General features: G+C 43.1%; 1 protein-coding gene across 12 annotated transcripts in view; it reads right to left on the bottom strand.

Annotated features, from left to right (window-relative positions):
- Positions 1-13,522, bottom strand: part of TNRC6B (trinucleotide repeat containing adaptor 6B) — a 251,022-nt gene that overhangs the window by 43,296 nt on the left and 194,204 nt on the right. For 9 of the 12 annotated variants that reach the window (XM_053226831.1, XM_027070659.2, XM_027070661.2 and 6 more), the window contains 7 exons: positions 9,974-12,322; positions 8,224-8,382; positions 6,630-6,805; positions 4,307-4,381; positions 3,167-3,212; positions 1,317-1,465; positions 76-246 (listed from right to left, as the gene is read on the bottom strand). In XM_053226831.1, coding sequence (XP_053082806.1) covers positions 76-246; positions 1,317-1,465; positions 3,167-3,212; positions 4,307-4,381; positions 6,630-6,805; positions 8,224-8,382; positions 9,974-12,322 — 3,125 coding nt within the window. The remainder of the gene's footprint in view (positions 1-75; positions 247-1,316; positions 1,466-3,166; positions 3,213-4,306; positions 4,382-6,629; positions 6,806-8,223; positions 8,383-9,973; positions 12,323-13,522) is intronic. The other 3 variants (XM_053226835.1, XM_053226837.1, XM_053226836.1) reach the window with 1 other exon arrangement.

Genomic DNA, 13,522 nt, shown 5'->3' with positions numbered 1-13,522 from the left:
AAATGCAATAAACTGCAGACCAGGGCCAAGGCGAGGCCACAGCCGAGCAGTTATAAATTTGAGAGGCCTCCTTACTTGTCTAGCAGCGAAGTTTTGGGGGTTGAGCCCTGTGCCGATTGCTCCAAGGCTGACGTTGGGTAGTGTGGAACCAGAGGGAGACAGCTTGTAGCTGGGAGAAGGGGAGAAGGGAGAGCAGGGAGCCTCATCCCCAAGGCACCCATCTTGATTGGAGAAAGGCAAAGTCAGCTGAAAAGCAGTAGGAGTTAGCCAATCACAAGGAGTGTTGGTTAGTGAAGCAACAGAATGCAAGAAGGGACAAGAGAGAAACACTAGGAACAAACAGAATTAGAGTGTATTAGCAATAAACGAGGACGGAATTTGGATCTGGTAAGAGTCATCACACTTGGCCCAACAGACACCATCTGTCATCTCTGATCCAGATTTTTTTCTTATTCTCTAAGTCAGTAACACATTCTGCCCATTGCGTGAAGATAAACATTGCCAGACACTTTATTTTTATACATCTAATATCGATTACTCTAACGATGTGGCTGCTGAAACAGAAGCCAGAGTAATCTTGTGAATCTGTTGCTGCCTGGACCAGCATCAGTGGTGTCAAAAATGGGCTAGATCTAAAACTTTCAGTTTTAACTGCTTTCTGAAGACCGGGGCCATGGAAAATCTGTATTCTGAATCAAGGAATGATCTCCTCCATTAGAACTGATAAAAATCAAAACAAATAGGTATAAATGACACACTGAAATCAGGTACTTGAGAATTTGGACAGTGTACCACTGTAACTAAAAATAGGTCACTGGGGAAATGGAGAGAGAAAACAAAGGAAGTCTCTTCGAAACATCAAAAGACCAAGTTCTGGGCCATCTTGACAAAGCTAGAAGGCAAGGCCTTGGGAGATACAGATTGTTTACACAAGATCCCAAATTTAATTTCTCATTGCAAAGCAGCAGAAAAAAGAATTCAGAATAAATTTATCTCTAAAATTTCTTCTACACATTTTGAGTGTGCATTTCTTCAACTGTAAAAAGTCAGACCATATACCCCCTCCAAGTTTCATAAAATTTCCAAAAATTCAGACCACCTTCACCATACTCACATGCTAAGGACAGATGGTTCTAGCTACTGCCCAATCACCTGTTGACATCAATTGTTTTCACCACTTAAAAGCAGGTGATGTCTGCGTTTTGCTCATTAATTAATTCAGTAATTCTACATTTCCTCCTGGAATTAATTATCAAAAGAACAAATGGAAACCAAAGTGGTTCACATGAATTATTATCTCAAAGGATTCAACTCACCTTCTCAAAATAAGGCCCACTATCTGTGGTTCCCATGTCTTTGGAATTAGGTGGACGGAACCCAGATCGATCCTTCCTCATGATATCATTAAAATCCCCGAGATTCATCGCTCTCTTGTCCACGTCAAATTTTTTATCTGGAAGGCTCCCTGAAAAGTAGCACAGAAGAAGTGAAAATTTCAAGAACCAATGTTTTGACCAGGAGTGACCAGTCCCGCTTGCCTCCCGGGGGTGTCAAGTGTAAGACCACGAGAGATCTTGTTGGTTGAGGCTGCTGGGGACCCTCCCTGGAGCACATGTGGATCCTTTTGTTTCTTTTTAAAAGATCTGTATCTGTTGTAGCTTGTTTTCAATGGAAGACTGAAAGAGAGACTTAGGGCCAAACTGGTAAAAATCCAACTAAAAAAATATCCTAACTGGTTACTGATGTGTTTGAGGAGTATAACTGGCTCATAAATTCAAACGTCCTCAGTGAGAGAATTTGTCTCTTGCTGCTATTTAGCATCTGCCAGATAAATGGGTAGGGTTGGTTGTGAAACAGTTACTGGGGATAAAGAGGCCTATTAGGCACAGCTGTGACCCTAGAATTTAGAACTCAGACGTGAACACATCAAGTGAACAATGTGATTTCCTAGGTACCATGATGGTCCTCTTTTCTTCAAAGCTCTGGAAATGTGCTATTGTACATGGGCATGATCAGTACCCCTGGAAGCTTACGTTTTTGTTATTCTTAGACTTTTTCTTTTTTAAAGTTTACTTGTTTATTTTGAGAGAGAGAGAGAGAGAGAGAGAGAGAGAGAGAGACTTGCGAGCGAGTGGGGGAGGGGCAGAGAAAGAAAGAGAGAGAGAATCCCAAGCAGCTTCTGCGCTGATAGCACGGAGTCCGACTCGGGGCTCAAACTCACGAACCATGAGATCATGACCTGAGCTGAAATCAAGAGTCGGACGCTTAACTGAGTCACCCAGGCACCCTGTCATTCTTAGATTTTAAAATATCATCAATCGGGGCGCCTGGGTGGCTCAGTCGGTTAAGCGTCCGACTTCAGCTCAGGTCATGATCTCACACTCCGTGAGTTTGAGCCCCGCGTCGGGCTCTGTGCTGACAGCTCAGAGCCTGGAGCCTGCTTCAGATTCTGTGTCTCCCTCTCTCTCTGCCCCTCCCCTGCTCATGCTCTGTCTCTCTGTCTCAAAAATGAATAAAAACATTAAAAAAAAAATTTTTTTTAAATAAATAAATAAAATATCATCAATCAAAGGCTATTTCCCTTATGACCCAGGACTGTTTTACTTTCTTCTCAGTTTGACTCTCTTTAAGGTCCTCAAAGTGAGCAACAGCATCACGGTGAGGAGCCCACAGACTAAGGGCTGACACGGCATCTGCTCCACTTGCACTGGGACAGCTCGTCAGTAATGAAACATCTCGGTGCACACGCGACGAGAAATCTGAAAAGTGGAGTCTGGCGGGGCCACAGACATATTTTGTTCGGCCACACACCACAGTTTTTAAAATCTGAATTAGTTTCCAGTATTTAAAAATCAGGATGTCAACATATGTCTGAATTGCTGACAAAGCTGGGCCTTTACCCTCCAAGGCAACAACTGCCAAGGGCGGTCAAGTGGCCGCCTTACAGGTGGCCTCCAAGTCCCAATTTCTTATACCTGGCATACCCCACTCCTCTACGTTACTTTCTTGGATCCTGCAGCCATTTCAGTCTTCAGTCCCTACCTAGTGTGTAGGACGATCCTTCGTGTCTGCTGACTAGCACCCGGCCCAGTCAAATGGAGGAGGGAACCAACGTGACATCATTAACAACAATATATCCCATTCACATTAGTGGAGTGATACACACCTACAGACAAATCCATTTTGCTGCTTGGATTATCTTCAGTTTGACTCTGAAAAATAAGCAACGGTGAGGGAGGATTAAAGGTTTGAATTCAACGTCTGAATCAGAGAGAAAAAAAAAGGCATTATTTATGTGGGAGTGACAGCTTACTAGTGGGACCACACAAGGTCCTTTGATGTGAACCTTACATGGGAATGAAGACAATATCATTTATAATATGACTAATTTGATTGCTGCTGGGTCTACATTTGTAAATTCGATTTTCACATAGAATCAGTCAGTTTCAGCAATTCTACGGACAGAGCAACAGCTAAATAGCTGCTCAGAGAAATAAAACCCTGTCCTCAAGTTCCAGTCGGCTCGGGATCAAATTCCAGGAGTGTCAGCCAAATGACGACAACTTCTTCTCGTGACTTGTCAAGTCATGAAATCTGGAAATGTGCAGCCAAGTCAAGCCGTTTGTCTTTTGGCAACCAGGGACGGGGTGTCCCCACAATGCTCCCAAGAGATTAAAAAAAAAAAAGAGAGAGAGAAATCCTACAAGAATTCCCTATATAATTAATTATAAATAATTTCTCTAGTTATTGTGCAGTTGTTGTCATTTTCAAAAGTATAATATGAAAACTGGTACAGCAGTAGTCAGGGAAAATTATGTAAGTTTCAAGGGCCTGGCTCTTTCTTCCCCTAACTACCTCAGGAAAAGGGTACAAGGACTACAAATTCAAAAGTCATAACCTCTAAGTATTGGAGTTATTTCATTAAAAATAAGAGAAAATAAATATCACTCAATCCAAATGAGAAATATTGTTTAACCAGTTTCCAAATCTGTAACTTTGTTTTGTTTTTTAAATTAAGACAGATTTAAAGTGTATTTATTTATTTTGAGGGGGGAAGGGGCAGAGAGAGAGAGGAAGAGAGAGGATGCCAAGCAGGCTCTGCACTGTCAATGCAGAGCCCAATGCAGGGCTTGAAACCATGAACTGTGAGATCATGACCTGAGCCAAAGTCAAGAGTCAGTTGCCTAACTAAGCCACCCAGGCACCCCTAAATCTAGAATTTTGAACTATATATGACAGTGGTCTTAACATTTGTGCTAAAAGTAAAAGATGCCGTATATTATACACAGGAGAAAATGAAACTTACCAGCAATCCCATATTTGAAAACTGTTTGGCAAGAGGATTCATCCATGAATCATTGTTTCCTCCTTTCAGTGAACACTATAGAAATGAAATGTGTAACCTCAGAACCAAATAATTTATTTTATCTCACTTCACAGCTGAGTTGCATTTAAGTACTGATTGAAAATGCAGAACCAACAGTTTACCTTTTTGAACCCAAATCTCCCTCTTTAACTGTGGTTATTTTGATATTTTCAGTTAGTCTGGAAGAGTAAGTTCTCTAGTTCTATCTATGTTTTCATTCTTATTTTATTCGTCACACTGAATTAGAAGTAACTGGAAAAACATACAGTCAGCTGGTGTTTTTACCTTATAAATAGAAGAAGGTCAATATCAGATTTTCTAAAATACAATGTTCGCATGCTAGTACTTTTCCTTTTAGTATCTTCTTGTAACCTAAGCCAGTTTGTATTAAAAGAAAAGAAAGAGTTTGATGCTAGTGCCTATTATTTGGAAAATAAATAGGCACTAGCCTATTTAAATAGGCTAAACTGGTCATTAGTCTCTGTGTGGATACAATGAGGACTCATCTATGCAGAGCTTCATCTGCTTGTTACGTAGTATAAAGGACATGGGTCCCCAGTGGGAAAGACGCCTAGCAAAAGACACCATCCCTGATCTTACTGTAAAGCAAGGCGGATGTGAGTTTTTATTTCTTAAGAAGGGACAACCTAGCGTCTCCCTGAAGAGGACCCCTATCAGCTCCACTTTTACTTCTGCAGAGAAGGCAGGATGGACTATGATGAGGACTTGGTGGGGAGAGGTGGTGATGGGGCTTTGTGCATTTGTGCATTCTTCAAATAAAAACTGTGTTTTGATGATATTTGTTATGTCGATGTTATTAATTCTTGGAAGCGAGTAAGTTAATTTAAGTTCAGTTACAGGTTTTAAGGTCAAAAAAGCCCTCAGTGGAGGGAGGGGAGAATTGGTAGATTTGCTTAATGTGAACGGAGTTTCAGTTTTGCAAGATGAAAAGAGTTTTGTGTCTAGATGGTGTTGATGGTCACATCGTCTAGTGTTGAATGGTGCTGAATGTACTCAATGCTACTGAACTGTGCGCACTTAAAGGTGGTTAAAACGGTACATTTTACGTTGTCTGTATCTGCATCACAATCAGTTAAAAAAAAAAAAAAAGGCCCTCAGATACAAAAGGTCAGAATTGTCAGTCATGGGGCAGCCTGAGTGGGTGAGCACCTTCCCCCTGGTCACTTCTGGTCAGTAAGCAGTCTCCCTTGACTGCCTTTTCATTCCGTCTCAATGGGAGTTTGTAAATGACAAAAACAAGACCACAACAAGCCAGATAGCCTGAGAGTACAAAAATTGCTGAGGAGTTTACTGAATAATTCCTTTTGTGACTAGGGCGAACAGAAAGAAGTCCTCAGAAGGGAAATTGTAACGGGCGCTTAAACAGGATGTCTCCAACAGGAACTACCTGTGTTCTTAGGCTATCGAGTTACTATGTTCAGAACAAAATTAATATCCTACAGCAAAAAGTGATGAAGGCGCAGCCCCCTTAGCCAACTGAAGACCTTCTAGGACGTATTTGAAACCAGGACAATATTCACTGTGAAGTTGAAATTATATGGCTGCCCACTTCTAATTTCCATCAATTTATCTGTGGAAGGGAAAAGAACACCTCTGCTGAGAGAGTGGTTCAGGTTCAAAGACCTGTTCTACATTGAAACCAAAGTCCTCATCGAATTAGGCACATCAAGGGGGACGTGGAGCTGCTCCAAGATATGGAAAGCCAACAGCTTTCAAACGCAAGCTGGTACGGGATGTAGGCACATCACCTGGTTGCTGCATCAGGCTTGTGCTCCAGCACTTTGCTTTGCTGGGAGGATGGTTCTGGGTTTTGGAATTTCCCGCATCAGAGAAAAACCAATCACGTTGATTGCCACTGGAAAAGCTATCTTACTTTGGTTTCTCTTCTATGTATCATGGGGACTTACCCTAAGGCCTTCCTTGGCTTTAGAATGCAAAAGCATAAAACATTTACAAAGTGTGCCTTGAAAGCTTCTGAAGAATTATAATATGGAAACTAAAAGTGAAAAAAAAAAATCTCCTGTCTCTAAAAATTCCACTTTACCCACAGCAACAGCTCTGAGGTTCGAGGTTTCAAGGTCATGGGGAAGGAAGATGAGGAGTAAAGAGGAAGTACTCAATTTGCTCTTAAGAAAATATTTTTCCCCTTACTTAGGACCTCAGGGCTCCTTCCATTAGAAAATTCTCAGTTCTGCCTTCTAAGAATGAAGAAACAAGCTCGAACTTTTCTAAAGTGGGCTACCTTCATCTGCTTCTTTCCTCCTTGTCCCCAGCTTGCTGAGTTGTGGGAGGAAGCACTTCCCTGAGAGCCGGCGGTGTTCCAGACTCCTCCATCGTCCTCCTCTTCCCAGCTGGGATGGCGAGTTCCCGTCACTGAACCGTCACTCTCCCCCCAGCCATCTTGCATAGATTTGGAATCTTTAAGAAAAAAAATGGAGGGACTGTATGCAACAGCTACATATAACAATAACCACAATGATTGGTCCTTATGAACACGGCATTCTGGGATATTTGTCATCTTATCTAATCCATCTATACGGCCAGGCAAATATTCTACCCCCTTCCACATTCACATTACTCAGACAAAAGATAAGTATAACTATAGCTTTAACTACAGAGGATCCTGAAGAATAGAAGACTTTCTTAAAAATCTGGAGAAAAGTGCAAGTTTTGTGATGGAGGAAGGGTGATTCTGAGGTTGGGAAAGACACCTAAAAATCCTGACAGTACTGCTGAAGTACCTCCTTGTGCCAAGGGTCTGGTTAATACCTTCCACCAGCATTTCGGGTCTATTTCAAGTCTATGGCATGGTATTTCCCGTGATGATACAACCAGTTTTACTGTGAAAACCATGATGAAATCAAGGTCTTTATAAAGCTATTTCTATGCAGTGAAGGAGATTGATAATTTTTAAACTGCAGTCAAATTAACGACACAAGAATGAATTTCTAGAATACAGCAATGATTGTACTTCTTCATGGGCACTGGAAGAGTCAGAAATATCACACAATAAAACTGATAACAGAATTATTCTCACTCAAATTTTGAGAATTCGATATGACCACACTTTAAAAATAAAAGAAGGTAATTCTTTAAGTCTGCAATATAGCAGAAAAGAGATGTTGGAATACTTTTTAAGAAAACTACAAACAAGTGAAAATGGGCACTTGAAACTGAATTTTTCAACAGAGGAACTTCCTACGAGACATTCCATAGCATCAGTTTACAAAGTTTTGCAAACTGCTGTGACAACACGTTGCCAGCTGGATCAAGTAAAGCTTAGACTTTCAACGATTATGAATAAGTGTGACATGCTTTGTATAAAAAATCCAAATGAAGCAATCTTTGTTGGGTTCAAGAAACCTTCAACGTTCCTATGTGGGTGGGAGTATGAGAGGAGACACAAAGGGACAAGGAAAACAGAAGGGTGAAGTCACTGGGCAGCAGAGGCTATGTTCCACATTAAAAAGCCAGGAAAATCTTTTTAAATTATACTAACAAAGGGGCAAAAATGCAAAATAGATATGGTGAGCAGTATTTAAGTTACTGGCAAAAAAAAAAAAAAAAAAAAAAGTACCACATCAACATTTCAATTCTGGCCAGATACTAAACCTAACTTAAAATAAAATCAACAAAATTAACTTATGACTTCTAGTTCAATGTAAACATGTTAATACCCAAAGCTAAGTCACGGCCACTTGTTACTAACCATCTATTAAAGGTTCACGATCCTGAATCTCACTGAAATGACAGTTTAAACATTACAGCAGCCCTCACCAAAATGTCTGACCCCCGAATTAATGGAAAATCCCTCACAGACAATGCTCTAAACTTACTAGGTTTCATGGCATTTGGAGCGTTGGAGGGTGCGTTTCCCCAGCCCGTGGTCGATGCTCCAGTGTCGTCCATTTCGCCCCACCCAGGACTGCTTTCGTTTGGCTCACCCCAAGCTGAAGTACCATTATCTGGAGCAGGTGGTGTGCTTTTGCTCCAGACTGTAAAGAAAGAAAATGTGTCTCTAAGAATGATTTGTGAAATGAAACATCTCAACATCCAGGGGTAGGGGGTGGGGAGAAGGTGAGAGGAACAGTCACTCTATGTTCTGCTGGCAGAAATACAAATACAGAAATACAGTTGCCTCGTAGGGGGCAACTGGTACTGTTGCTTTAACTTCGGGCCCAGTAATTCCGTTGCCAGGAAATTATACCATAGATATACTTGGAAAGTACATGAAATGACACGTACAACAACGCTCTATCGCTGTTGAGAACGCTTCGGAAGCAACCTAAATACCTATCAAAAAAGGGCTGGTCCGACCAATCGCATCATCCATGAAATCAATACTGTACACAAAACAAAAGACAAAAACGTACATGCTAACATGGAAAGTTTTAAAGTAGGGTGAAAAAGGCAAGGCGGAGAACAGCAATTCCTTCTGTGTCAAATCTGTAAAGGGGAGACAGATTTTGGTATAGGTAAGGAACAAAATTTTTGAATGAGACACAAAACTCTAAAAGATTACCTGTGGGAAGAGATTCTAGGGGCTAAGATTCATTTATATATTACATTTTGCTTTTCTGTACAGTTTGGAGGTTTTTACTACATGGATAATTTTTTTTTACATGTTAGCAGATTTTATGCTAGATAGAGACTTAATGAACAATCTTTATTTCCTCCCTCATACTTTTCAATATTTGGGGGGAAAAAAAGAACTAGTTAAAGGCAATCATTTTGTAAGTGGCCGTAACTGCATTCACTGAACACTCCCCAAGGCTTACTCAGGGAGTGGGTAACTAACTATGATTAATTTTAACTAAAAAACAAAAACAAAAAATACCCCATCTGAACAGTGCATTCCCTTAATTTGTTGAATTCTATGCTTTATGGGGACATTCAAGTTGATAGTGCCAAAGATGATATTACCAGCATTACTTTTAATTTATCAGGTATGATGTTTCTATTCAAACAAAGGAAGAAGAAAAGTTTAATTCTGAGCAAGTGATTATCAGGAGAGAACAATTTCTTTTACAAAGCACTCCACTTCCAGAGGTGATCATTAAAAATCATGTGGAGAGTGACTGAAGCCTTCCAGACCCCAGCTGGGCTAGAGCATTCTGATGGCCCCAGCAAGAGCAACAAAATACTTCCCCTCTGCTGGGGAAGGAGAAACACCGAGGATGTGTCCACAGGTAGAACTCGAATGGAAACCAGGTCTATTTCTGCTACTATTTTAATTCTTCACTTTAAAACCTGGAGTGTAGTTTGTTTAGTGAGCTGTATCTTTTGGATTCTGCAGACCAATACAATTAAAAAAAAAAAAAAAAAAAAAAACCCACACAAAGCAAAAAAAAACCCCAAGCTTTGGGAGAGTAACACAGGGATGGCGTCTTTTCGCTTCTGTCAAGAAAGAACATTAAAATGTACCACCAGCATCTGTTATTGCTATCATCTCATAAAAAAGGAGACTCTGTAAACAGCAGAGTAGGGTTAACGTAGGAAAGATTTCCAGAACAAGGCTGAGTAAATGAAGCTTAATAATAATGCCCTGCTTTAGGATTTTTCACAAGAAAAAAGGCCACTGCCTACCTGATGCTGATTTACTGGTCATCGGGGTGGGCAGGTTTGGTTCTCGAGGTGCTGGGCCCCCTTGGGAATTCTTATCCCACAGATTCACATTCTTGTAGTTATAACTGTTAGGGTCTCCCCATGCGGAAGTGCCATCATCGATGTCCATTTTCCGACTAATTGACTGTGGGGATGGCTCTTCCCAACCACTGGGTTCCTCATCCTTAGGGGTTACTGGCTGTGGCCCGCTGCTCCAGTTGGAATTGGAAGGTCGTCCGTTGCCTGGAGGTGCTGGGGGTGGGCCTCCCCATGAACCAGAAGCCTCTGGTTGTGGTGGCGGTGGCTGCTGTGGCTGCTGCTGCTGTTGGTGCTGTTTATTCCAGGAATTGGGCTGTCTGCCTGTCTCGGTCCATGCTGGAGACCTTTTGCAATCTTCCCACCCGCCTTTGGAAGCTAGGCTTGTATTCCCACTGTTCCCCCAAGTTCCGATTTCGTTCTGCCCTCCTTCGCCCCACCCAGACACGGGTTTACTTGCAGGACTTTCCCAACTGCTGTTTTTCGCCTGGTCGACTTCCTCTCCCCAACCATTCTTCCCAGAAGTCCATCCTTGATTGGGCTGGCGTCCCCCTCCCCACCCCTGATCCTTGTTGGAGTTCTCATTCCAAGAGGAAGATGGCTTTTCATCTGGTCGGCCGCCTCCCCAGTTGGAAGAGTTGTTGTTCTTGTAGTCATTCCAGCCTCCTGTGTTCTTGGGGTCTTTCCACTCTGTAGAGGCTGAGAGCTCCCCCCATCCAGACTTCATTTGATTGCTTTGGCTGGGTGCATCTCCCCAGCCCCCTGAGTTCTTGGTCTGTGTGGCAGCGCTCTCCCACCCCTCGGTTCCTTTGTCAGATTTCCCCTCAGGCCTTGGCACCTCTTCGATATCCCACACCGTGTCCTGCTTAATTTGAGTTTGGCCCCAGCCAGTGTTTGAGAGCACCCTGGGGTCCAAATCAGTTCGGCTCAAAAGAGTCTGTAAGACAGCCTGACAATCAGGATGTGTGGGCCGGTATGACCGACGGCCAGAATTATGACTGTCACTACTTCCTGCTTTGTGGTTGCTTCCAGTGCTTTGACCTCCAACTTCACTTCCTGTGGAGCTGGAAGATCTTCCCCAACAGGGAGCCTGGGCATTGCCTTGGTTTTCAGGGAGGGGGTGGCCCTTTTGATTGTCCCATGCTCCAGTGCTAGAATTTGGTTGGTTTGGACCACTCCATTCTCCAATTTTCAACTCATCAGACCCAGTCGGCTGTTTCCATTCTCCCTGAGAGACCCCAGATGTCATTTTGTTCCCTTCACCCCATTTGTTGTCATTAGAGTCCTGAGGGCCAAAGTTCCAGGACCCACCCGTAGACCGGTTATTGTTGTCCCAAGAGTCATTTTTTGACCCAGTTGATTTCTGAACAGAGGCTCCTTTCCAGGAGTCCTCTCTATCCTTTCCATTGTTCCCATTGTTTCCAGAATTGCTTTGTCCAGAGGCTGTGTCAGTTCCAGAAGGCCCCCTAGCTGCACCCCAAGATCCAACACTCCCAGTCTTTCGATCTCCAGTGCTTTGTGAAGGGGCATCAGTGCTCCTGGAGGCGTTCGCCAAGCCCATTCCAAAGGGCATTCCCTTATTCTCCATGGGGTTTGGTGAACTTAAGTTCAAGGAGTTAGTGTTTCCATTTTTTGGTCCATCAGTGTTATGAATTTGAGCCTGTTCTCTGCCAGAGACAACAAAATTAACACCCGCATTTTCCATCTTTGACTGCTGTTCCCTGGATGCCTGACCTACTGTGCTAACCTGTGCACTGGAATTACTAGTATCCGTTTCCAATGCCCCTTTCCTAGGATTTCCTTCTTGGACCAGCGCTGGCCAGGCAGATGGGTTGCTATTTGGGTTAAAGTTGCTGAAGCCAGAGCCAGGTCCAATTCTATCCTGACCACTCACATTCCTCCAATTTCCTAGTCCATTGTTGCTCTCTGTAGTAGAGTTGGAAGATTGAACAGATTTAGTCTTAGGGTCAGATTTCCAGACCCCAAGATTACATTCGTTCCCAGAACTTGCAGACTGGCACTGGCTCCCTTTTCCTTTGTTACTAGTGGTGCTTCCTGGCAGAGTGCTCTTCTCAGAGCCAGGGTTCGAGGCACTGTTGTTATCGGTGGTGTTTTCGGAAGAAGACTCAGTGTCTTTGCTGGCGATACAAGGCCACTCTTCCATGTCAGACCCGTCTACAATCACCTTGTCCCAGATGTGAATTGGGTTGGGGGAGGCGCCGTTGTTGGAGGAGGCTCCCGGGCCCCAAGTGGAATTTGCATAATTTGAAGCAGCAGCACCTCCAAGGGTTGACTCTGGGGAAGAGATGGTCTCATCAATCACAGCTACACACGCGCACTCTATTAACACCTCAAGCTCAAAGTGCCCCTAAGAGAGCTCATCACGTTTCCCCACAAACTAGCTTCTCTAGCCAGTTGCCCGTCTTAGTAAACTGTGTCACACCTTAGTCATCTCCTCTTTCATTTTGCCTGGTTGGTGTATTTGCTAGGTGTAACTCCACAACATCTCTCAAAGCTATTCCCTTGTCTTTTTTTTTTTTTTTTTGAATGTTTATTTTTGAGAGAGAGTGAGACAGAGCACAAGTCAGGGAGGGGCAGAGAGAGAGAGAGGGAGACACAGAATCTGAAGCAGGCTCCAGGCTCCGAGCTGTCAGCACAGAGCCTGATGTGGGGCTCGAACTCACGAACTGTGAGATCATGACCTGAGCTGAAGTTGGATGCTTAACCGACTGAGCTACCCAGGTGCCCCTCCCCTTGTCTTTTCTATTGACAGAGAAGGGCCTTCTCATATCTTGAGACAATGCAGTAACACCCTGACCTTGCTTTGTATCTCGAATCTACTCTAAACACCCCTGGCTAGAGTAATTGTTCTAAAGCACAGCTTCAATTAGATCACTGCTGTAGGGGAAGCTTCCAACAGTTTCCTAGCGCACAATGATAAAGCTAAACTCTTTGGCCTGGAGTTTGATCAAGATGCTACACAACCTGGGCCCAAATGACTTTTCTAATCTTATCTTCCACTGGTTTCTATGTAGATGTCGCCATTCCACACGACTTGACATTCCACAACTCGTGCCTTCTCATCCTGGCACCATTCCACATTGGCACCTACTGGTTTTTCCTCCTGAATGCACATACTGAAATTTACCCATCTTTCTGGGCCTAGTTCAAGTGCCATTTCTTCTAGGAGTTTTTTTTTGTTTGTTTTTAAGTTCATCATCTGAAAATGCCCTTCCCTGTCTAGAGCCACTTTGCTCAGTGCTGTGGAGCTGTGGTCACATCTTCCTTCCCCACATTAGCACAGAGACTTCCGCAAGAGCTCCCCCTCTTAGGCAGAGACCCTATCTTGCTCACGTTTGAATTCCACATAGTGGCCAGGGCATCACTGCTCAGTAAGCACCTGATGAATGATGAACTCCCACGCAGCTAGATGCTGGGGCAGGCAAGCAGGAATCAGTTTGTATGCCTAAGGAACTTAATCTGATAAATTAGTCT

This window comes from Acinonyx jubatus, chromosome B4, assembly GCF_027475565.1.
Source record: "Acinonyx jubatus isolate Ajub_Pintada_27869175 chromosome B4, VMU_Ajub_asm_v1.0, whole genome shotgun sequence".
Taxonomy (NCBI): Eukaryota; Metazoa; Chordata; class Mammalia; order Carnivora; family Felidae; genus Acinonyx; species Acinonyx jubatus.
This window is presented reverse-complemented; position numbering and strand designations above follow the sequence as displayed.